Source organism: Chelonia mydas, chromosome 20, assembly GCF_015237465.2.
Source record: "Chelonia mydas isolate rCheMyd1 chromosome 20, rCheMyd1.pri.v2, whole genome shotgun sequence".
In the NCBI taxonomy this organism is placed as follows: domain Eukaryota; kingdom Metazoa; phylum Chordata; order Testudines; family Cheloniidae; genus Chelonia; species Chelonia mydas.
The window spans coordinates 18,615,345-18,641,316 of record NC_051260.2 but is presented as its reverse complement, the minus strand read 5'-3'; the positions used below and the strand labels follow the sequence as shown (position 1 = coordinate 18,641,316).

Below are 25,972 nucleotides of genomic sequence, written 5' to 3'. Positions count from 1 at the left end.
ATCTGCTTAGATATCTTATAATGTGCATTATGCTTTTCTTGGTTCCGTGTATTGAAGTAACCTGGTCAGTGGACTTCAACTTGTGATATTTTGCTTAATTCTTGTATTGTATTTGAATATTTATTGGAGGCTTGCAGCTACCTGTTGTAAACGTTATTGGTGAGGGATTGTAAGGAAATTGACTAAACTTTTAAGACCTTACCCATAGCTGGAGTACTGCTATGTAAGGAATATCAGGATGAGCTGTATTTAATAAAGAAAACTTCTGAAAAAGGGGTTACTCCCAGCTCTGAATGTACTTTAATTAAATAATAATTTAAAAATTACAAAAGGGGTCATCATCACAGAAGGTGGTGGTGGAGGGAATTTTTAAAGGCACAAATGGCAGGTACCTAACTCCCAACTTCCAGTGGAAGACAGATGCCTTATTGACATTTGTGCCTTTAAAAATCTCCCCCAGAGAAATGTAAACTTTTTTTTTAGTATCCTGTTCCCCAGTAGTTCCAGAGAGATGTTCTAACAAACTTTGTGAGGATGGTTCACAGTGTGTCTGGAAGCTAAGATGTAATTGCAGCTACATGTCTGGCTATAACTGAGAATATGGCATGACATTTCAGGTGAGAGAGACACCAGAACTGATGCCATTGCTATCGCTTCAGTGAAGTACTATGGTACATGACAGGTTTCAGAGTAGCAGCCGTGTTAGTCTGTACCTGCAAAAAGAAAAGGAGTACTTGTGGCACCTTAGAGACTAACCAATTTATTTGAGCATAAGCTTTCGTGAGCTACAGCTCACTTCATCGGTTGCATTCAGTGGAAAATATAGTGGGGAGATTTATTTACATAGAGAACATGAAACAATGGATGTTACCATACACACTGTAAGGAGAGTGATCACTTAAGGTGAGCTATTACCAGCAGGAAGGGGGGGGGGGGGGACCTTTTGTAGTGCCACAAGTACTCCTTTTCTTTTTGCGAATACAGACTAACACGGCTACTACTCTGAAACCTTCTGTAGTGATAATCAAGGTGGCCCATTTCCAGCAGTTGACAAGAACGTCTGAGGAACGGTGGGGGGGGGGATAAACATGGGGTGATAGTTTTACTTTGTGTAATGACCCATCCACTCCCAGTCTTTATTCAAGCCTAAGTTAATTATATCCAGTTTGCAAATTAATTCCAATTCAGCAGTCTCTTGTTGGAGTCTGTTTTTGAAGTTTTTTTGTTGGAGAATTGCAACTTTTAGGTCTGTAATCGAGTGACCAAAGAGATTGAAGTGTTCTCCAACTGGTTTTTGAATGTCATAATTCTTGGTACTTGAGATTTTCAAGTAGCTTGAGTATTCAGCTGTGTATGAAGATCCCACAGCAAATGTCTGGGGGGGGGAAAAAAAATGAAGGTACCAGACACAACAAGAACACTTATTTTTAAGGCTTCTGAATGAAACTGAAATAAAATTTAATGCCTTCTGTGACTAGAGGAGAGACCAACTGAGATGGTGATGGAAAGAGCTTTACCATTGATAGGGAGAGAAGCAGACATTACTTGCTGTAGATGAAAAAAGGGCAAAGGAATTAATTTCAGCATTCTTGTATATTTTGGTATTATAAAAACTGTATTTTTGCTGATGCAGAGTATATCTCATCAGGGTGTTTGAGAACTCCTTTTGTAGTTTCTGTCTCAAACTTCTTAGGATATACAGGGGTACAAAGATTTCAAAGTATCAGCCGTGTTAGTCTGTATTCGCAAAAAGAAAAGGAGTACTTGTGGCACCTTAGAGACTAACCAATTTATTTGAGCATATGCATCCGATGAAGTGAGCTGTAGCTCACGAAAGCTTATGCTCAAATAAATTGGTTAGTCTCTAAGGTGCCACAAGTACTCCTTTTCTTTTTGCAGGTACAGACTAACACGGCTGCTACTCTGAAACCTATACTTTCCCCCCTTCCCATACTTTCTGTTTGGATAAACAAGGACAGAAAATGAGGTGGTATCGGTCTCAAACACTAGAAGCATAATGTGGCTTCTATCAAAGTAGAATGTATTTTAGGTTGTTTGGAAAAGTAGATGAACATTCTAGTGGGGCTTGAGTGCCCCTCCAGCTACAACTGTGTCAGAATGTCTATTGTAAACCCCTTTCTTTGATAGAATTACATGGGTGCATCAAAGTCAGGTATAGCTCATAATATGCAAATGCTGTTTTTAATATATTCACCACAAACATAACCGCTCCAAAGAAGCAGTTAATGTCTGCTATGATTTCATACTAAGGATGCAGTCAGACACATTCTGCACGATATTCCACATTGTGAATTTATAAGTAGTTACATATGATGTGGCTTCTGGCACTAGGTCCTCCTGCTTGCACAGAGGTGTCCCCTTAACAGACAACCAGCCTGCTCTTGGTCCCATTAAGGCCTACCCCTTCTTAAAAAGTATCTCTACCTTTCATCCCTCTTGCACAGAGATCCCAACAATCCTCAGGGTGCAATTTCTTCCATTTCTGTTCTAGGGGAAGGACAGTCTCCTTTTGTTTGTAGACTGATACTTGTTTTGAGTTTGATTAAACTGAAAGAAACAATATTTGATTTGATCAATGGTAATTGAGTTCTGTTTTGTTTTTTAATGTTCAGAATCTGTATAATGTAAAAATGCGGATCTCTCTCATTTTGGATGGACTGCTTTGTGAGAGCAATTGGAAGAATACTAATTCAGAAAGCAGCCATTTGTTGACTACATCATAGAAAATATACTTTCGGTAGAGTTTAACTTCTATTTTGCTTCTGCCAACTACAAGCAATTGAGTATTTCAGTTATTCTGGTAGAGAGTTTCTCTTGATGACCTTGAGTGAACTGTGTGACTAGAACTTCTAAGTGTACATTAATCTTATTTGCTCATTTTTACAAATACATGGAATCATTTTTTTATAAACCTTGGCAGTCCTGCCTCTTTCCCCTTCCACTTGGCATTCATCCTTGCTTTCTCTCCTTTTCAGAAAACATGCCTTGAATTGCCACAGAATGAAACCAGCTCTCTTCAGTGTGCTGTGTGAGATCAAGGAAAAAACAGGTGTGTTGTTGGAATTTTTGAATGATTTTTAGAAAGTTGGGTATCAGACATGAACATCTCCTGGGTCAAGTGCAATTGAGATATGTCTTTACCGAGTGATTTTTACAGCTTAAGGCTTTAATGGTGATTTCCTGGCCTAATATACTTCTCTGTTGGTTGGAGATTATTTGTAGCTTGCTTCCTACACTGTAGGCCGTGCCCTGATTTGAAGGAAATATTACTGCTCACTGCTTTTGATTTGAAAAACAAAATAAAATGTAAGCATTACAATTATAATCTCTGAGGAGACGTGTGTAGGCATTCTGTTAAAGACATTCTCTGTATCTGGTTGTCACCCCTTTGTGTCTGTCATGCCATTTCTTGAAAGAAAATGGTCCCAAAACTGTGGAGGGACTAGGAGATTAACACTGGAAAATGAACTAGACCTCAGAAAAGAGAGGCTGTGAGGAGAAGCAGAAGATAGATGGGGAAAGAAGACAAAAGCTGCAGGAAACTGAGTTGACAGGTGGATTATGTGACTTATTTTCTTTGTGAGGAGGAATGGGGTTGTTAGGAGCGAGTGGATTTTGATTTTGGCCACCCAGTGTATCAATTGTTCATCTATAAACTCCTGGGCAATGATGTCGGGATGTTTTATTGTGCTTTGTTGTGTAAACTTTTGAGTTTACTTAATTTGGATGCTATATTAAAGGATAGTTGCTTGTAGAACCTGTTTAATTGTAGAAAATGTGTTCTTTATTATATAAGTTGCTTAACATTTATATCCTAATACTGCCCTTGGTACTGAACCTGTACTAAAAAAATAACTTGTAATTTTCTTGTATGTCACTTTTGTACCATATTTCCAAACTAAAGGCCATCTAGTTATATCTTCAATGATGATCTTGGCATCAAAGGCAGTACGTGATATTAAATGAAATGCAACACACTCACACTTTTGTGTAAAGAGAATGTTATAATTGACGTATTTTGAGTTCTCATAGCAGCAATTTTCTTTTGTTGTAGGAAAATTTTAAAGGAATAGAAATTTGTGAACAGTTATGCTATAGTCTCTTATGTCTGTTTATCCTATGTGGTTTTTTCCTTTGAGCAGGAGCTAATCTTAGAACAGCTAAAAGGAAACTAATCCAAGCACTGCAGCACCCTTTTTATTTGTTTTTCCATGTTGGGATTTGCTTGTTCTGTGTTATAACCTGGAAGTTTAACTTCTATTTGACTTAAACATATTTGTAACAAGAGACTCCAATACCTTGGCTACACTGGATTTGTTTTGGTCTCATAGGTTTTTGAATGTCTGATGGTCTGTCTGTTCCTTATTTAAATTATGGAGAGCAGATGTTATGGCTTCAAGCAAATAAAAGCCTGGACATACTGTAGCATAAGGTTTAGGCTTTCTTTGTGACCCAGGCGCACAAGCTTCCTTTCTAGTTCAGAATCAGTTTAAAACATGTTTGGCCCCCCCAAACCTCTCTCCCACATTCCCTTTGTTACTGTGCCAGTGTCACTCACAATAGCTCAGGATAAGCCATGTGCCCCTCCATTGAGCAGCCAGCTGGAAAGTGCAGAGAAATTCTGCCCAGAAAGTGCTTTTTAAAAAATACTTGTAAAAGTGACTATTCTTCTTTGCCAGTTAAATTGATTTATCCAAATCTAGCCTTCTCTCAAACTGTTTGAATTCTGAATTATATGATTTATTTTTATATTTTTCTTTTTGGATTAAATAATTCAGTCACTGTAGTTTGTAGAGTGACATTTTTATTTATATACTTCACCAGGAAAAATATACTGAAATAGATTTCACTTTCAAGTATGTCGTAGATACACAGTCCACGTGCATTTATTGAAGGTACATCTAACCCAAGCAACGTTTTGGGGGGCAGACAGTGCTCCCTCAGTGGAGCAATGTGCTGTTGTGCTCCTTGAAGTCCATACTAACCTCATTCACAATAACATCCACTTAATTCTTTTGAGAACTGGCAAAAGTACTGTTCTGTCTTAGAATATTTTAAAAACCTGTTGTTAATAAATCTGTCTAGCAGACTCTTTTCTTGGTGTTCAGCTGCCATGGACATCGGATGCTTGACTCCAGAAAGCTATGCTTATCCAAATATAAAAGCTGTTTATAGCTTTAATGTCCAGGTGTGTACATCGATGGAAATAAAAGCAAATATTATCCTTGAGGATTTTCTTTTCCTGACTGACTGCAGCAAACACCTGAGTTATGATGGATTTCGAGCTCTTTAGGGCAGGGGCACGGGCACTGTCTCCTTATGTGTTTGTACAGTGCCTAGCAAAATGGGGCTCTGGGCATGACTGCAGTACAAAGAATCAATAAGTATTTTTGTTTAGCAATTTATAACACATACCATTTTTCCCCCTCCCACTGACTGCAATATATCCTTCCTCTAACATCCCAGCTGTTCAAATAGGTTAATTCAATTTGTACTTTTTCATTCCATTACAGAACTTGGCAAGTGGTGTGGGGCTAAATGGGTGTTTTCCCTTTGTCCCTGGGTTTGTTGACATTCCTACATTGTTGTCTTGTTCCTTAGCACTCAGAACCATGCTGGCCTTTTTCTTCCTTCTGAATTAGTTTTCTTCTCCTCTGTGGTGGAGAATCTACAAGACCTTCAGATATTGACTTTTAAGAAAGCTTTGTCCTGTCACAACACTTGAGACCAGGAGAGGCAACTTTGTTGTCATTCCCCAGAACTGGGCTCCCCAGGGTGGAGGTGGGGGTTGAGGGCTGTTCTTCGCAGAGGGTCATTGGCTGTGGAATTTGCTCCCTCTTGTGGCTAATGGTAGCTTGGATTTGATAGCCTTCAGGGTGCAATGGGAGGCCCATTTGTTAAATGATGCGATTATGAGGGTTTCTCTCTTGGTAGCAGTAAGGGATGGCTTGAAGTGATGTGTGTGGAGATTATTTTTTTTTTTAAAAAAAGTTGTTTGGCTACCGAATGCCATTGCGATAGGCACCAAGTCTTCAAATAAATAAAATGTGTGCACTTTCTACATGCAGTTAGTGCTGATTAGTTAGTCCCAGTTCCTGCTGAGAGCCAATTAATTACTCTGCAGTTCTATTTTTAAAAATGACTGTGAAAAAGGAATCTTCTTACTCCATAGATTCCCTCATGTCACATCAGAATTGTTTATTAAATTCCAGTCAGTCAGCACCTGTACAACCCTCTGACTCCCAGTGCCTTGCGCTTTGTGTAGTCATTTTATACCTGTACAAAGTGGGCCATTAAGACCTGCATTTTCAAATCCACCCTATCCCTCTTCTTCTAATGCCTTAAAATTCAAAGAGGTTAACGTTCAAGGTTCTGTTCTTGTGTGCTGTACAGCCAATAGATCTATTTACCTCTAGCTTTTCTGCTCTGTTGCCACGTGGAAGAAAATCTGGAGAGGAAAACAAGCCTAAACAAATTGCATATCATTTTTATTTTGGCATCAGTGATCTCATACAGTTCATTACAGAACTGCAGATCTTTAATTAATGATATGTAAATATATTGTAATGATTGCATTTGCATATTGAGTGAGGTTTCAGTACCTTAGGTTGTGATGTATTTTAATTAAGGATTAATTAGAAATGATGGGAATTTCATTGGGCTTAGTATAATTATTTTACATTTTGATGAATATCTAGTGGGTGTTGTGCTGGGGAATGTATAATACCATGTTAGTGTATATGACAGCACCAGTTTAAAAGGCTTTATGATCCTGAAGGGTGTTTGTTAAAAGCATTCATAAAAATGATGGATGGATAGTGAAAGATTTGGGCATACTACTAAGCCCGGACAAGTCTGAGTCATGCTTAAAACATTGAATATGTGATAGTTAACTATATAAGCAGAATGACAGAACATTTACTTAGAATAGTCTAGTTATCTGCTGGACAGATAGACAAAATGAATAAATTAGTCTTCATTTATATTTTGTATCAAAAACTAAAGTAGGAACCCATGAATTATATTTTTCTTCTAGTCACTCATCCTCTGGTACTGTACATGGTAATTACCTTTAAGAGTACCGTACAACTTCTAGAAAAAATCCAACTACTCCCACTTCAGTTCAATAAAGTCTTGAGACACAACCCCATAATAATGTTGTTTGTTGTACATCTTAGGGTTTTAAAATGCAGTACACACTAGAGTAGCTGCAACTTAAAAAATGTGTTGATCTTTTTGTCCAGTTTGATATGTTGATCACTTATTAAGGTATTGATACAGTGATGAACAAATTGATCTAATTAGTATAGTGGTCCAGTGGGCTACCAAAAGGCAAAACATTGCTAACCCACCTCTAAACTGAAGTGACCGAACCAATCCACACAATACCATATGGGGAAAATGATGTGGGATACCCATGTTAATTTAGAAATTTGTGATCGTATTAGTGATTTTTTTTATTTCTAATATTTGTGTGAGAGTAGCCAATTATGTCTTTACTAGCTTTGGGAGATTGATCAGATTGGGCAAACTCAAGCTAAACTTTTTGGTTTTCGATTTGTCTCCATCAGAGAAAATAGTGCATCATCAATTGTCATTGCTTTTAATTAATCATTGTTTAATGCCAATGAAAAAAGGCTTTTTTTAGGGGGCTTTAAAGGTTCATTTGTGCTACAAATGTCCCTGATTGTGCAGGGGGAGGAGCATATTGACTAGTGGTTTTTAATGCTTCCACTTCACTTCTGCCAAGTCCTGAAGGCTAGTGTTGTCTTGAGGAGACCAAGATTGCTATTGGGGCAGGGATGAGATTGGCCTGAATTTTAAAAAAAATCAAAAGTAAGAGGAGATTCACCTGTTTCTTAACAGACTCTAAAATCCTAATATTGTTCTTGTGTCTCTGTCATAGGCTTGAATTTGTTTAAAGAATCCTTAGCTTCTTGTTTTTCTACTGCTCCAAACACTTCCTTTTTTTGATAGAAGACAAACCAGTACTAAATCCAGATGGTGTCAACTGAAGTGACTTACAGGCAGCTTGTGTTATCTAAATACCCTTCCACACGCTGGATTTAATACCACCCTATAAAGTGGCTGTGCTGGTTATGGTTTTGTTCATCCAATCATCCTCTTCCATGATTACTGGCTCTAGAGGGTTGTTACATAAATGAATGCAGCTTTTGTTCTCACTGATTTGAACAGGCTGCTACGTGCAGCAAATTCTTGGTTATGAATTCTTCATATAGATAGTTTTGAATGAATCAGACATTTTTTATTAATACCAAAAATAACTCAAATGTTAAACTAGTTGAAGAGGGATGTTGAAAGTATTAGGCCTAAAAATTGACCACCTATGACAGCTGCCCAGTGAAAGTCTGACTTTGAGGAGTTTAATTTAATGGCTTTATTTAACCATTTAAAATATCTGATCTTTGGGGCAATTATATGTATAATTTAAGTGAATTTCAGTTAAACCAGGAGTTGTTTAAAATATAGGTTGTGTTGTAGGCTTTTAAAAAAAAAAAAAAAAAAAAAAAAAAGAGCTCAGTTGTAATGCTTAGGTCTAATCATCTTGACAGAGTTCCATTAAATAAACATTTGACTTACCAGAGTAGAAGTGCAGCCTACAAAATGTTAATGATATTTAACTCCTCTCTACTTACTTGTGACTTACTCGAGTCAGCCAACTAAATTCTTCCCTTGAGACTCTACAAGCATTTCATACATGCATTTCAACAGTTGACTTGAGATGAGCCTATGTGTAATTGATAACTAATGTCTAATTACTATAATTAGACAAGTGACAGAAAATTAAGCTGCAGCTGGGAACTTGACTCTAGCACTGAGGCAGATTCTGATATGCAATATATACATATGGAAAAGGGATTGGCAGAATTGCTTTCAAATGGCAAGCGAGACCCAAATATATCTGCTCCTCTTAATTGTATTCGTACCTACCAATCAAAATACTTTAATGTGAAATTTAGCCAAGATTAGTTAGCAAATGAACTCTGGCTCACTTGCCCACGTGGTTGCAGTCCCAGTGGCCAACCCGTAGTTCAGAACTATTTGGAAATAGAGAACTGGCATTTAAAAAACAACAACAAACAACTACGGTTTTTTCCCCTCTTGTTTCCACATTACAAAAGTATCTATTCAGTAATGGTGCTGTTAGAGGAACACTTTTGTGTATGATCTGCAATAAAAATATGCTTTCCTTTGTTTTAATTTCTGGTTAAAAAATATGCAACAGTTTCCCTTCCTTACACTCGTTTAGCAGAATTCCCCACTCATGTTTTAACGGAGAGCATCTTTTCAGTTTGCTTTTCATTTTCTTCTTTCTGTGGAACTGGTTTTGTTCCATTTTCTATGACTGAGTCTTGGAACGAGAGGCCAAGGAGGGTGAATTATAGAAGTCAGAAGAACAGACTTACTAGGTTGAAAACCTAGTGAGAGAGTAAAACAAAGTTGAGGACCATGAAACTGCTAGCTATGGGTGGCAAGGCAGTGTTTGCTACATAAATGGTGTTTCACTATGCATATATGTATTTTAAAACCATTTAAAAGTGGAAAAAACTTTGCCCATTCTCTGGAGTTAATGCCAGTCTGTTTTGCCGAAGATTTTGTCTGAAACTCTTCAGTAAATACACTGTTTTAAGACTGAATATGTAGTAGGGGAAGTACTGTATCTGGAGGAAATGGTGTATCCATATCAGTCTGTTACACACACTTTCTTGCAAAAAATATGCAAAAATATAAGATGCAAAAATTAAGAACTGTTTTCTCTAGGTGATCTGAAAGGAATTCAGGACTATTTTCTGCTGTTGGAAGATGGATTTTTTTTCTTTTCATAGAATCCTAGAAGATTAGGGTTGGAAGAGACCTCAGGAGGTCATCTAGTCCACCCCCCTGCTCAAAGCAGGACCAACCCCAACTAAATCATCCCAGCCAGGGCTTTGTCAAGCCAGGCCTTAAAAACCTCTAAGGATGGAGATTCCACCACCTCCCTAGGTAACCCATTCCAGCACTTCACCACTCTTCTAGTGAAATTGTTTTTCCTAATATCCAACCTAGACCTCCCGCACTGCAACTTGAGACCATTACTCCTTGTTCTGTCTTCTGCCACCACTGAGAACAGCCTAGCTCCAAGCTCTTTGGAACCGCCCTTCAGGTAGTTGAAGGCTGCTATCAAATCCCCCCTCACTTTTCTCTTCTGCAGACTAAATAAGCTCCGTTCCCTCAGCCGCTCCTTATAAGTCATGTGCCCCTCGCCCCTAATCATTGCCCCTAATCATTTCATTGCCCTCTGCTGGAGTCTCTCCAATTTGTCCAACTCCTTTCTGTAAGTGGGGGCCCAAAACTGGATGCGGTACTCTAGATGTGGCCTCACCAGTGCTGAATAGAGGGGAATAATCACTTCCCTCGATCTGCTGGCAGTGTTCTTACTAATGTAGCCCAATATGCCATTAGTCTTCTTGGCAGCAAGGGCACACTGTTGATTCATATCCAGCTTCTCATCCACTGTAATCCCCAGGTCCTTTTCTGCAGAACTGCCGCTTAGCTGGCCGGTCCCCAGCCTGTAGCAGGACTCTGCACTTGTCCTTGTTGAACCTCGTCAGATTTCTTTTGGCCCAATCTTCCAATTTGTCTAGGTCACTCTGGACCCTATCCCTACCCTCCAGCTTATCTACCTCTCCCCACATCTTAGTGTCATCCGCGAACTTGCTGAGGGTGCAATCCATCCCATCATCAAGATCATTAATGAAGATGTTGAACAAAACCAACCCCAGGACCGACCCCTGGGTACTCCGCTTGATAGCGGCTGTCAACTAGACATTGAGCTGTTGATCACTTCCTGTTGAGCCTGACGATCTAGCCAGCTTTCTATCCACCATATAGTCCATTCATCCAATTCATACTACTTTAACTTGCTGGCAAGAATACTGTGGGAGATCGTATCAAAAGCTTTCCTAAAGTCAAGGTATATCACGACCACTGCTTTTCCCCATATCCACAGAGCCAGTTATTTCATCAGAGAAGGCAATCAGCTTGGTCAGGCATGACTTGCCCTTGGTGAATCCATGTTGACTTTTTCTGATCCGCTTCCTCAACCCAAGTGCTTCAGAATGGATTCCTTGAAGACCTGCTCCATGATTTTTTCCAGGGACTGAGGTGAGGCTGACCGGTCTGTAGTTCTCCAGATTCTCCTTCTTCCCTTTTTTAAAGGTGGGCACTATATTTGCCTTTTTCCAATCGTCCGGGACCTCTCCCGATTGCCACAAGTTTTCTAAGATAATTGCCAGTGGCTATGCAATCACATCAGCCAACTCCCTCAGCACCCTCGGATGCATTGCATCGGGCCCCATGGTCTTGTGCATGTTCAGCTTTTCTGAATAGTCCTTAACCTGTTCTTTCACTAGTGAGGGCTGCTCACCTCCTCCCCATACTGTGCTGCCAAGTGCAGCAGTCTGGGAGCTGACCTTGTCTGAAGACCAAGGCAAAAAAAGCATTGAGTACTTCAGTTTTTTTCCAACTTTTGCTGGAGTTGTGTAACTTTAAAAAAGTTAAGCAACTGAGGTTCAGTTGACATAATAGAACTATTTTTTATTAAAGCCAACACTGTTATGTGGAGCAAGATTTATGGTTTATGGAGCAAGGTCTTAAGGTTTTTATGTTGACACCCTGGTACTGTGTGCGTGCCCTTGCTCTACTTTTTTGCTGGCAAAGGCAGAAAGAATAGGTTCGGGGGGCACACTTAAGAGAACAGTTTGACTACACTGGCAGTTTAAGATGGTATGTTGTCTTTTCGCTGTCTGCATGGTTTATAGTTTCTGTATGGTTTGTAAAATATTGTGTGACTCAGCAAAAGTTAAAAGTTAATTTTTAGTGTAGTATGCGTGTTTTCAGAATTGTGAATGTTGGCTTATGAATTTCTAATTGTAAACTAATCTGGATTTTTATTTATATTGTTTCAGTATTTTGTAATCTGTGTATAGTAAGTGTCAGTATGCTTGTTAATCAGGATCCTGGCCTTGCCTATAGTGAAAGATGGTCCCTTTGCCCAACTGCTTCATAATTATGATATCTCCCTCATCTTGAATCTATGTATTTAAAAAAAAATTGTCCTTGGTGTGTGAATATTATAGGATATCAAATCTCTGAAGCTTTGCAACCTTCAGTCATTTAACAAAAATTGTCTAGCACCTACTGTTCTCTTGAGACTAAAAATTGTGGTTAACAAGCAAAGAATTTGAATTAAAAAGAATTGAAAAATGTTTGCGTACATATATTGCTCAACTGCCCTGCAAGCTCTTATTTCAAATGGAGATTGGCCCCAATCAGCTGTTGAGACAAAACACTGTTGGGAGAAGGAAATGATTATATATTTTTAAATAAACATGTTTAAACAAACTACATGTGTAGAAGCATGTAAGTTCATAAACAGCTCTAAAGCTTGGCTCTCTTGCAATTAGTAGAGACTTATGTACAATTCAGACATAAGTATAGGACTGTTTTGGTGGTTTTAGACTATTCACAAAGTAATACCTCTAGGTCTGATTCTAATGGAAATTCAGAGGTGTCAGACTTGGTGACATAAAATAGACTAGGCAAAATTCATCCCTGTTGTACTGACTTCCATAGAGGTTTGTATTTTTGTGTCATTCTTTTCAGTTACATGTCTAGGAATAAAGCAATTGCCATGGTGTATCAGACCCAGTCCAGTATCCTGTCTCCAACAGTAGCCAGCACCAGATGCTTCTGAGGGGGCCAATGGGGGCGTTATCTGTTCCATGAAGTTCTCAACCTAACCTCTAATAGTTAGAGATTAGTCTAAGATCTAAAGCATGAGGTTTTAAGTCCCTTCCAACATTTTTTTTTAATGTTAATTACTATAACTCAGTATATCCTTGTTGTTTATTTTTATATATATATATATATATATATATATATAAAAATGTACAATCTCTTTAAATTTTGGTAAATTCTTGGTCTTAGCAGCATCTTGTGAATTTTGAATTTGTCATCTTTCAGCTTCATTAACTGTCCGATTTTTTTCCTTGTACATGAAGACATTACTCTGTTAAAATCTGAAGAGAATATAAATAAATCACCAGAGTTAAAGCTGACTTTTTCCCTACTTTGGAAATAACCTGTTGATCCCTGTTTATATTTATCTAGTGTTAAGTATTCGCGGTATTCAGGAGGAAGATCCCCCCGATGCTCAACTAATGAGACTAGATAACATGTTGCTGGCAGAGGGTGTCTCCGGGCCGGAGAAAAGAGGAAGAGGAGGACCTACGACTGTAGCAGCAACATCAGGTGGCTGTCCAAATGACAATAGCATTGAACACTCTGACTACAGGGCCAAGCTGTCACAGATCCGACAGATATACCACTCTGAGCTAGAGAAATATGAACAGGTGATCTTTCTGCATGGAAGAGTTTTTATCATCTCAATTAAAAAAAATAACCGTTTTTCCTTTGCTGTTGGTTGTAAGCGCAGAACAGGGAGTATAATCTATTCGTATAAATGCAAGGATGGCAAATTCAATTAAAAATCTTTCAGCTCACTATGTTAGAATAAGACTAAAATGAAAGGACTTTTGACATTCATTAAACTTGCCTGGTCTGATGTCTAAGCTAACTGAAAGATTATACTTGTTGCAATACTTTTAAGAGGAAATAGAGGAGTAAAGCTAAACGTGAATTAAAATATTCTGGATTTATTCACTTACTGGGGAAATTAAACCGAACTTTAGGGGTACTTTATTGTGTGTGTTGATTTAATTTATTTTCAGGCGTGCAGTGAGTTCACCACCCACGTTATGAACCTTCTCAGAGAACAGAGTAGAACAAGGCCAATTTCACCAAAAGAAATTGAGCGCATGGTGAACATAATCCATGGCAAATTCAGCACTATCCAGATGCAGCTGAAACAGAGCACATGTGAGGCAGTGATGATCTTGCGCTCACGATTTCTTGATGCAAGGTAATAAACAAGCACAACCCAATGGCAACAGCTATTGGCTCTGACCACATTTTCTGATGTGTTTGCTTGATGCCAGTAATTATAAAAGAGTTATAATGCGTGTATTTACAACCTTGAACTAGTATAAATATCTTTAAATACACACCACTGGTCGTGTGTTATGAAGTATGCTTAGTTATCATTAATATTACAATCTTTAATAGCTATTAAAGTCTGTCTTGCGTATTTGCTGAAACAATATAGAGTAGATTTCAGAGGAGATGAGATGAGACAAATCCCTGTGGTATGTTCTTTAACTCCTTTTTAGCAGGAAGAATAACTATTGTGTATTTACAGGCGTAAACGGCGTAACTTCAGCAAACAGGCAACAGAAGTACTGAATGAATATTTTTATTCCCACCTGAGTAATCCTTACCCCAGTGAAGAAGCCAAAGAAGAGCTAGCGAAGAAGGGTGGCATCACAGTCTCGCAGGTATACAGTGCTTTTTTGAAATTGCTCTCATTGTAAAGATGCTTTTTTATTTTAATAATGTGTGGTTTTTGTAAAATATCAGTAGTCCTCTGTCATTAGGAGACTTGTAGTTAAACTCTCATGGTTCATTATTACCACCTATTATGGTGAAAGATGCTTTTATGCATCCTAGATTTTGTTAGAGGCTGTATGGCAAATTTTTCCCTCTAACCTTAGTTTAAGAGTTACCTCTGGTGGTAGCCTCAATAATTACTAGGAGATCATGATAGTTTGGTCAAGTATTGACAGGGATGTTTTTCTAGGTCTCCAACTGGTTTGGTAACAAGAGAATCCGGTACAAAAAAAATATGGGGAAGTTCCAGGAAGAGGCTAACATTTATGCAGCAAAAACAGCCGTGGATGCAACAAATGTGGTGGCCCAGGGTAACCAGGCAAACTCCCCATCAACACCAAATTCTGGTAAGTAAGGAAAAGCTGCCTCTAAAATATGACAGGTTTCAGAGTAACAGCTGTGTTAGTCTGTATTCGCAAAAAGAAAAGGAGTACTTGTGGCACCTTAGAGACTAACCAATTTATTTGAGCATAAGCTTTCGTGAGCTACAGCTCACTTCATTGGATGCATACTGTTGAAAGTGTAGAAGATCTTTTTATACACACACAGCATGAAAAAATACCTCCCCCCACCCCACTCTCCTGGTAATAGTTTATCTAAAGTGATCACTCTCCTTACAATAAGAAAAGCAGTACTTGTGGCACCTTAGAGACTAACCAATCTGTCCCACATAATTTGTGCATTCCTGACCATATCTGTCTCCTCAGGAAAAAAATTAGTAGCGAATACTATAGGGAAGCCTCATATTATACTTCTGAGAGCATTATGCATCAAAAAATTAAATTCTGCACACAATATTTTAAAATTCTGCAAATTTTATTGCAAATAAATGGGGAGCACAGACCACTGGCTGCACAGAGGTGGGAGAGCACTGCACCACACCGCACTCCAGGGACACAGACTCAGTGGTGAGGTTGCACCCAACCCTGACACAGCGCAAGGACTGAGCCTGCCCCAGAAACACCCCAGGGCACTGCCCCTCCGTGCCAGGTGCGGGCAGGCAAGCTCAGCAAGGCAGGATACAAGTGTGGAGGGGCTTAGTGTGGGGAATCCAGGTGTGGGTTCAGAGGGTTCTGGGTGGGGCACTCTGGGTGCGAGCAGCTCAATGGGGGATCTGGGTGTGGGGGGATCTGGATGCACAGGGGCTTGTTGGGGGGAGTTCTGGGTGAAATGATGATGGGACTCTGCAGGGGGGTTCAGGTGAAGGTGGTTGGGGCTCAGCAGGGGGGGTCTGGGTGTGTGTGGGGGGATGGGGCTCAGCAGGGGGGGTCTGGGTGTGGAGAGCTCAGTGGGGGTGGGGCCCATATGCTGGGGGAATGGGGCTCAGTGGGGTGGGGATCCAAGTGCAGCTGGTTGGGGCTTGGTAGTGTGAGGATCTGGGTACTGGTGGCTCATTGGGGTGGTCCAGGGGCAGGGGGAATGGGGCTCGTCAAGGGGGGTTCTGGGTGTGGGGGGGTGAGGCTCGGTGGGAGGGTTTGTGTATGAGGGGGTCTGGATGCACAGGGGCTGGGCGGATGTGGGAGCAACTCCCTTTACAGTGATCCTTCCCCCTGCAGCTGAGGAGTGATGAGTGCAGGAAGCATGGGGGCGGGGGAGAAATCTGGGGGTGGGTCTGACATGGCCCTGAATGCCGTGCAGGGGGAGGATGGGACTTCCTCTTTTCAGCCCAGCCAGAACTAGCAGCTGAGCTTGGCACAGAGTAGGAGCCACTTAGCCGAATCTTTCTCAATCCCACCCCCTGCCCCACAGTGATTTACCTCTCTGCCGGCTGTCTGGACACCTGAAACACACTGCTGGGGAGGGTTGCATGACCACTTTTGTGGCTTCATAAGAACATAAGAGTGGCCATACTGGGTCAGACCAAAGGTCCATCCAGCCCAGTATCCTGTCTACCGACAGTGGCCAATGACAGGTGCCCCAGAGGGAGTGAACCTAATAGGTAATGATCGAGTGATCTCTCCCCTGCCATCCGCCTCCACCGTCTGACAGAGGCTAGGGACACCATACCTTACCCGTCCTGGCTAATAGCCATTAATGGACTTAACCTCCATGAATTTATCCAGTTCTCTTTTAAACCCTGTTATAGTCCTAGCCTTCACAACCTCCTCAGGCAAGGAGTTCCGCAGGTTGACTTTGTGCCAAGTGAAGAACGTCCTTTTATTTGTTTTAAACCTGCTACCCATTAATTTCATTTGGTGGCCCCTAGTTCTTATATTATGGGAACAAGTAAATAACTTTTCCTCATTCACTTTCTCCACACCACTCATGATTTTATAGACCTCTATCATATCCCCCCTTAGTCTCCTCTTTTCCAAGCTGAAAAGTCCTAGCTTCTTTAATCTCTCCTCATATGGGACCCGTTCCAACCCCCTAACCATTTTAGTTGCCCTTTTCGGAATCTTTTCTAATGCCAGTCTCTTTTTTGAGATGAGGGGACCACATCTGTATGCAGTATTCAAGATGTGGGTGTACCATGGATTTATACAAAGGCAATAAGATATTCTCCGTCTTATTCTCTATCCCTTTTAAAATTATTCCTAACATCCCGTTTGCTTTTTTGACTGCTGCTGCACACTGCGTGAACATCTTCAGAGAACTATCCACGATGACTCCAAGATCCTTCTCCTGATTAGTTGTAGCTAAATTAGCCCCCATCATATTGTATGTATAGTTGGGGTTATTTTTTCCAGTCTGCATTACTTGACATTTATCCACATTAAATTTCATTTGCCACTTTTGTTGCCCAATCACTTAGTTTTGTGAGATCTTTTTGAAGTTCTTCAGTCTGCTTTTGTCTTTTAACTATCTTGAGCAGTTTAGTATCTGCAAACTTTGCCACCTTACTGTTTACGCCTTTCTCCAGATCATTTATGAATTGGTTGAATAGGATTGGTCCTAGGGCTGATGCTTGGGGGAACACCACTAGTTACCCCTCTCCATTCTGAAAATTTACCATTTATTCCTACCCTTTGTTCCCTGTCTTTTAACCAGTTCTCAATCCATGAAAGGATCTTCCTTCTTATCCCATGACAACTTAATTTACCTAAGAGCCTTTGGTGAGGGACCTTGTCAAAGGCTTTCTGGAAATCTAAGTACACTATGTCCACTGGATCCCCCTTGTCCACATGTTTGTTGACCCCCTCAAAGAACTCTAATAGATTAGTAAGACATGATCTTCCTTTACAGCAGGGGTGGGCAAACTTTTGGCCCGAGGGCCACATCTTGCTGTGAAATTGTATGGAGGGCCGGGTAGGGAAGGATGTGCCCCCCAAAACAGCCTGGTCCCCACCCACTTCCCACCCCCTGACTATCCCCCTCAGAACCCCCAACCCATTCAACCCCCTACTCCCCCCACTCCTTGTCCCCTGACCGCCCCCTCCTGGGACCCCGTCCCCTGACTACCCCCCTCAGAACCCCCAACCCATTCAAGCCCCTCTTCTCCCCCCCTCCCCGCTCCCTGTCCCCTGACTGCCCCCCCCGACCACTATCCACACCCCCGCTCCCTGATAGGCCCCCCGGACTCCTACGCCTATCCTGTCCCCTGACTGCCCCCTGGGACCCCCTACTCGCAGCCGCGCACATGCCACCACCTCCTTACCATGCCGCTCAGAGCGGCAGGAGGTCGCAGCCGCGCTGCCCGTGTGGTGGTGTGACTGCAGGGGAGGGGCTGGGGGCTAGCCTCACCGGCCAGGAGCTCAGGGGCCTGGCAGGACGATCCTGCGGGCTGTAGTTTGCCCACCTCTGCTTTACAGAAACCATGTTGATTTTTGCACAACAATTTATGTTTGCAATTTAAGGCTTCCCTTTGCTTCCCCATCAGAAAGCATTTTTCTATGGGGGACATTAATTCTGGGCATGTGCAGTGGTGCAGAATTCCCCCCAGGAGTAATATTACCAACAGATATTAACCAAGAACTAAGTATTTATTACTTTAAAAGTTATACTACAGAAGGCTTACTAAGATGTTACAGTACAAAATATTTCATACATCAAATCTAAGTTAAATGTGTCAAATGGTGATCCATTATCCTTAGATATTTTGTTTGCTTACTTGGGTAGTTTCAGTAGACCAGTGAGACTTCCCATCAGCAATGCACGTTAGTGTGGCTTTACTGAAGATTGTCAAAAGAAAAACCTGAAGAAGTGTTTTTGCATCAGGGAGTTACCATCACCTCCTTTTAGACGTGACTAGAGGAGTGGAAAAACTAGATCCATTTTGTAATGTTAGAGGTTTAATTTGGTGGCTTAAAAATAAAAAGACTACCGCTTTCCTCTTTACAAATGTGCCCTTTGCAGGGTTGTCACACTATCATGTGACATGAGAGGTGTGTTTTATGGAGGATTATATCCAGAGCCTAATTTGTAATGAAAGAGGAGCCAGGGCTCGAGCGTGTGCGCGCTCGCTCTCTCTCTCTCTCTCTCATCTAATCTAAAACATTCATAACTGATACAGCAAGCCCATATGTGCCAGGGCTATGAACTGCCAAGCCCAGAGATGCTGGGGCTCAGCCCTGGCACAAATTAAACACTGGCTATATCTCATAGACCCAGGTGTGTGTATCATTCCTCCCATCAATGTGTTATACCTTTGGGACCAGATCCTTGGTGCCCCCCCTTCTAATTTTTTCTATTGGAAGTTGCTCACAGGGCAACCACAGGGAATTCCCAGGGGGCATGAAGCCATGGCGGAGGGAACATGGTGGCTTGCATGCCAGCAATCCCTAGCTAGCAGAATGGTCCTTAGGGGAATGCTGCTTTTGGCATGGCTGCTCTGCACTGGGGACGAGTGCAGAATGCATTTGAGGCTTAGTCTCAAAAATATGCATTTCTACCTCTTACCTCCACACTTGGGTCTTGCACTGTGTGCTGCTTAGCCAGACCCAAGGATTGGCCTTTTTATCTCTGTTCATGTTAATTGGAGTTTTGTTTTGAGCACCTATTAACTTAATTACTTAATTTGAATTCTAGGTTGTAGACGAGGGGCCAGATTGTGAAAGGTATTTAGTTAACTAAAGATGCAGATAAGTGGCCTATTGGGATTTTCAGAAGCATCCTGATGCTGAATGCCCATTGATTTCAATGGCAAATTTGGCACCTGGATCCTTCTGAAAATCCCACCAGGCACCTGTCTACGTCTTTAGATGCCTAAATACCTCTGAAAAGCTCAAGTGCAGCCCATGTTCTAGTAATCTCTGTATCATGCCTTCTTTATAATGGTGTATCTTTAATACTTACCAAACAGGGGACCGTGTATCATGGACCAGATGGCTTGTCTTTTGCCAATAAAGAGAGTACTTGTATCAGTTTTTTTCTCTTATATAACCTTTATTCACTTTCTGAAGGCATATACTTGCCCTGGGTATCTTTTGGCGGTGTTTGAAAGTTGCCTTTTTTGTATGTATAATTTTTTTTTTTTAGTTTTCCTTCAAACTTAAGATAATGTAATATTTCTGCTTTAGAAGAAAGAGCCAAACAGTTTCTCTGCATTTGGCTAAATTTTATTCTTGCTTTATTTCAGGTTCCTCTGGCTCTTTTAAGATGACAAATTCTGGAGATTCATTTATAAACTTGCAGTCACTGACTTCCTATCAGAGCTCCCCAGTAGGAGCCAATGTGCAGTCACAGGTAGGCGTGTGGGAGAACTGGCACATAGCTTCGTCAACAAGGCAAATGTCTTATTTGGTACATCTCATTTGTATATGGATGCAAATAGATTCAAATTTAGATAACTGGTTTTGCACATTCAGTATTCACGTACTTTAATGAGGATAGAGTAGTGATTTCCCCCCCCCTTCTCACCTGTATTAGAACAGTACTCTATTGGTTAGATTTCAAGGAATGATTAAAGCTGAACAAAGTTGGGTTTTTTAATGTGGAATTTGGAGGTGGGCAGGGAACCTTTCAAGGACTCTCTTGAACTTTGGATTTATAAACTCTAAACTTGGGGACTAAATTGATCTAAAAGTGATCCCACGTATCATAGAAGATTAGAGTTGGAAGAGACCTCGGGAGGTCATCTAGTCCAACCGCCTGCTCAAAGCAGGACCAGCCCCAACTAAATCATCCTAGCCAGGGCTTTATCAAGCAGGGCCTTAAAAACCAGTAAGGATGGAGATTCCACCACCTCCCTAGGGAACCCATTCCAGTGCTTCACCACTCTTCCAGTGAAATGGTTTTTCCTAATATCCAATCTAGACCTCCCACGCTGCAACTTGAGACCGTTACTCCTTGTTCTGTCATCTGCCACAACTGAGAACAGCCTAGCTCCATCCTCTTTGGAACCCCCCCTTCAGGTAGTTGAAGGCTGCTATCAAATCCCCCCTCACTTTTCTCTCCTTTGTAGAGAAAACAGAACCATGAAGGCAATTCCCTTCATACAAGAAAACCACTTGAGAGGTGCAAGTTAAAAGTATTTGGCCCTCTACATCTTTCCTTGCCACATGCTTTAGGCATTAGAATGCTGTGTTATCACACCGCTTCATTTCTTATCAGACCATTTCCCTTGTTGTCATGGAGTCCTTGGGCGATGCTCTGGAACTGCTCCCCACGAAGCCAGTCAGGATTCTGGTGAAGTCTCCTCTCTGTGAGGAGACTGTCTTCAGGGCAAGAAGCTCACGTGGCTTCCACCTTCCTGGGTCTGACCTTGGAGCATTCAGCATCCTCTGCCCCTCCGTGCACTTCCTGCACTGAGTTTACCCAGGCGGGGTCCTGAGGAAGCCAGGGGGTCCTGCACCCCAACTTCTCAGTCAGATGTGACTCTTAGCCAGAGAGTAAAACAGTGGTTTATTAGATGACAGGAACATGGTCTAAAACAAAGCTTGTAGGTACAGAGAACAGGACCCCTCAGCTGGGTCCATTTTGGGGGGGAGGAGGGGAGCAGTGAGCCAGATAACCCTGTCTGCACTTCACTCCACATCCCCAGCCAGCCCCCAGCTGACTCCTCCTCCAGCCCCTCCTCCTCTGGGCTTTGTCCCTTTCCCAGGCCAGGAGGTCACCTGATTCCTTTGTTCTCCAACTCTTTAGCTCTCACCTTGCAGGGGGGAAGGGCCCAGGTCATCAGTTGCCAGGAGACAGCGTGTCGGCCATTTATGTTCACTGGCCCTTTGCTCTGCAAGAATTACACCCCCTTATCCCACCACCTAGAGACTTAAGAAATGCCTAGGGGAAACTGAAGCACCCCTACAGTATACAGAGGAAACATTAAGAACAGTCACACTTGTTAATCCCATCCCATATGTGGTCTTGTTACAGATGGATTCCTTACATCATGTCATACACCAGACAGGAAGATATGACACCATTGTGGGGAATCCTTTGTATACGACGCAGCGCATTGATGTAAGGAGCTTGATTTCACTTTCAGTAGATAAGTGAATTTTTTAGCAGGAGTTAGAGAATGCATTTCTTATTACACACTATCCCTTTGTTTCTTAACATAGTTATAAATTGCTGTTTGTTTATAAAAAAGTGATTTCCAGAACCTAGTGGTCTTCCGCTATTCCTGCTCTACCCCCCAGCCACTAAATAATTGCCTGGGTAGCTAAAGGGACTGGCTAGCCTCTTTGAGCTACTCCAATGGAAAGGCTATTGTCTAAGACAGAGGTCTGCAAAGTGTGGGGCGTGCCCCCTACGGCAGTGTGGAGGGATGCCTGGGTGGGGTATGGTAGGGTCTGGGCCAGTCTCACCCAGCTCCTCCCTTACCCAGCTGCATCCATGGCCCCCAGTGATGCGCCTGGCCCCGTCCCCAACCTCAGTGTGGCTCCAATCCTGGGCCTGCACCAGCTCCCAGCCTTGGCCATGGTTCTGTTCCTGGCCTGGGGATGAGGCTGGGGGCAAAGCTGGGGATGGACCCGTACCTGGCCGCAGGCCCAGATGCTGGCCCCAGCCCTACTCCCAACCCTGGATCTGGAGGGAGGTGGGGGCATGACACTTAAAAGTTTGGGGACCGCTGGTCTTAGCTGTATTGCTTTAAAAAAATCCAGTGGGCTATAAAGGAAATGGCATGCTGAGACCCCCATGCTGAGCCTGGCACTAGCATTTTCCTTGGCTTATGAGAAATTCCTATCTGGAACACACTGCTTTACAAGCACAACAAACTTCATATCAGTCTCAGGCTAGCTAATGACCTGTAATGTTACAGATTCTCCTGTGGGGTTTTTTTTTTAATTTTGCTTGGAATGTTCTTTACTGTGGGTGGGAGAAGGGGCCTGATGTGGCAAAGAGGTTAATGCACCCATCTTTCACTTCTGGAGATAGTTAAAATGCAGGCATAGGTCACCAGTGAGATTTTGGTGCATCATGTCCTAGTCTCAGATTCATGCATATTACAATCTGTATCTGGAATAGAAGCAGCTGGTATGGTGCAGGTGATGGTACACTTGCACAGAAGAGGGGTGTGTAGGAGGAGCTTTTGCAGCACATGTCTGCACTGAGTGCTGTTCTAATTGTTTAATTCCTCAGTTTCACAAGCACAAAACTGTTCTATTGAAATGTGGAAATATGCTAACTAAAATAATTTATCTTTTGGATGCAAGTAACATCTTCAGGGTTTAATGACAATAGTTTTATCCCCTGTTTCAGGCTAATGGCAGCTGGCAGGACGCTACCACCCCTTCATCAATCACTTCACCTGCTGGAGACCCTGGAAGTGTTAATTCGGATGCGTCTAATTAAGTTTTTAGGACCTATTGATGAGAGGAAAGAGGTCATTAGTGTAATTTGTCAATGTTGCTCTCTTGCCAATACTATTGTTTATACAACTTGACACACAGCTAATTACCTCAGAAAAACCCTGGAACCAATAGAAGATTGTGATCACAGTGATACCTCTCTACCTCTCAGCATGACACAGTTGAGTTCTTTTTACTTCTGCCCACTGGGATGTGAAATTGTTTTAAAAGAACTTGCTTCATTTTCCTAACCAAATTCATTTTTTAAATATCAATTTTATGGTAAGAATCTGAAAGTATCTCTTCTAAGACTTGGCATTTGTCTCAGATTTTCCAGTTAAAGTTGACTTATTTTAATTTCCATAAGATTTTTTTTTACTATGAAATTTCTGTTCTAGTTGATAGTTACTAACAATTAAACCCCCTGTATTGTAATTGTACGCGTTCTCTGTATTGTAATTTTGTATAGGAAAACAAGCTTTTCTTTTCTTAACTCAAATTCATTCTGAACTAATTAACCAGAACAGAACATTGCTTTACCAAAACTTTCATTGGACTTTGCTATTGAATAGGAACTTCCATCTTTTGTGTCATTTCATGTAGTTCTAATTTAATGTCTAGTGTAAACTCAGACTTCCCTGTGAATAGATTTTGTGCATTTATGAAAATGTTAATACAAAGTCCTCATTTTCAGTTGAAATTTTATCAAAGATAATAAACTTCCAAAGCCTTTTTCCTTCCTGCCTTTTCATGAGCCTCCCCTCATCCTTATGGGCTTGCTGGTTAGTAGCAGCTTAGTGCAGCCATTTTGACAGTGCAGAAACCTCACTATATATGAATGCAAAAACAACCCATGCACCATTACTCAAAACAGCGTTTGCTAAAACTACCTGTGACATCTGCCAGGGTACAGTCCAGATCGTAGGACAGCTGTGCCCCCTTAATTCTCCATTCTGGTGTACACTATGCTCTGCTTTGCTGTGTGAGCTGCCACTCTGTCCGCTCACCCCAGCCTTTACCAGAGTGCTATGCGCAGCCACTCTTGAATTATATATGGGCAACACCTGCATATCCCTAGTCCCAGCCTTGCACCCCAGAAATGTACCATCTTGTACTGTTTGGTTACTGAGCAATACAAGCTCAAAGTTTGTCATTTTAACCTGGTAGAGATTTCCCAATCACTTCAATCAACCACACTGTTTTAGGTAAAATTACAACAAATGTATTAACTATAAAAAGATTTCAGTGATTATAGGTGATAGAGGCATAGAAAATCGGAATTGATTACAAAGGAAATAAGACAAAAATTGCAAGCTAATTCCTACACTTTCATGCTAAATACGTTTTGAAAGCAAAAGGATTTCTCTTATCCAAATCTTTCAGCTGTTCATGCTAACTGGACAGACTTCCAGTCAGGACCATGCCCCTCCCTCACAGTTCACTGATCAGTCTTTTTGTCTTCCAGACAATCTTGCTTCCTTGTGTACAGATGGGGAAGGAGAGGCCCTGTGGTGATGTCACTGTCCCTTACTTATACACTCTGTTGGGGTGCAGACAATGAATTCATAGTGTCTCTCAGGTGGATTGCAAATATATTACTCACGCCTCTTGTGCCCCTGAGGCTTCACATGTATGGGTTTTGTTTACTGTTTTTATTACTTCTGAGGGGCTGGTCTGTGGGTGTTTCCCGGACCCACAGGTTTCAGTAGCAAGCATATGGCAAAATAAGAACTCCATAAAGAACGAGGAGAACTTGTGGCACCTTAGAGACTAACACATTTATTTGGGCATAAGCTTTCGTGGGCTAAAACCCACTTCATCAGTTTTAGCCCACGAAAGCTTATGCCCAAATAAGTGTTAGTCTCTAAGATGCCACAAGTATTCCTCGTTCTTTTTGCTGATAGACTAACACAGCTACCACTCTGAAACCATATACAATGATGATACGCACATTTTAACAGGACAATGTTTAACAGGTTATGACTTTTCAAATACCACCTCTCAAGGCATACTTTGTACAAAACATATCCTATAACATTGGTGAATATAGGGGTTAGTGTGTGACACTAACATGCTGAGAGGAAGAGTCATGGTACTGTCTAGCTTTTCTTAGTACGCAAACAATTGGTCCAGTTCTGCCATTACATACACTTGAGTAAATGGAAGCCCTGTTTGGCTCACTGTGTTCTTTTGAATTATATAGAATCCAATTGATCGTACAACAGATGCTTTAGAGAGGAGTCTTGCCTCTCTTACTGACTTTTAAAAGCCAAACAGGTTTAGACCAGTTATGAATTGGATAGTAGGGTGATTGCATGATGTCTCAGTTACTTCTGCTAACAAGGGCTGGTTTCTAATTAATATATATCATATAGTACAAATACTTAATTTTTTGAGCAAGAGTGCCCCACAACTGTGGGCTTAAAAAGTCTGTATAAGAAGGATCTAAATAAGGCTGCCTATTTACAGAATGTAATATGAAAGATAGCAAATAAGGTATAGGGAACTAATGAAGGCTTCTAAAAATCAGTTGGGAAAATCAAATTAATAAATTTATCAGTGTTTTTTAGGAGATACCACATTCGTTGTAAAGATGTACGTATCTTATTATAGTACCTAGTTTTTAAATTTGGAAACTTAAACATGGACAAATTGGATACATCATGTGACATGGATCCTGTCCTGTTAAGGAAAAAGCTAATATGTTTCTCACT

At 41.3% G+C, this 25,972-nt stretch overlaps 1 protein-coding gene across 3 annotated transcripts in view; it reads left to right on the top strand.

Moving 5' to 3' along the window:
- Nucleotides 1–23,994, top strand: part of PBX4 (PBX homeobox 4) — a 35,668-nt gene extending 11,674 nt beyond the window's left edge. For all 3 annotated transcript variants that reach the window (XM_043532510.1, XM_043532509.1, XM_037887921.2), the window contains 8 exons: nt 2,997–3,070; nt 13,195–13,436; nt 13,815–14,005; nt 14,342–14,477; nt 14,780–14,936; nt 20,108–20,214; nt 21,841–21,927; nt 23,170–23,994. In XM_043532510.1, coding sequence (XP_043388445.1) covers nt 2,997–3,070; nt 13,195–13,436; nt 13,815–14,005; nt 14,342–14,477; nt 14,780–14,936; nt 20,108–20,214; nt 21,841–21,927; nt 23,170–23,262 — 1,087 coding nt within the window. In that variant the 3' untranslated portion in view covers nt 23,263–23,994. The remainder of the gene's footprint in view (nt 1–2,996; nt 3,071–13,194; nt 13,437–13,814; nt 14,006–14,341; nt 14,478–14,779; nt 14,937–20,107; nt 20,215–21,840; nt 21,928–23,169) is intronic.
- The last annotated feature ends 1,978 nt before the right edge of the window (nt 23,995–25,972 follow it).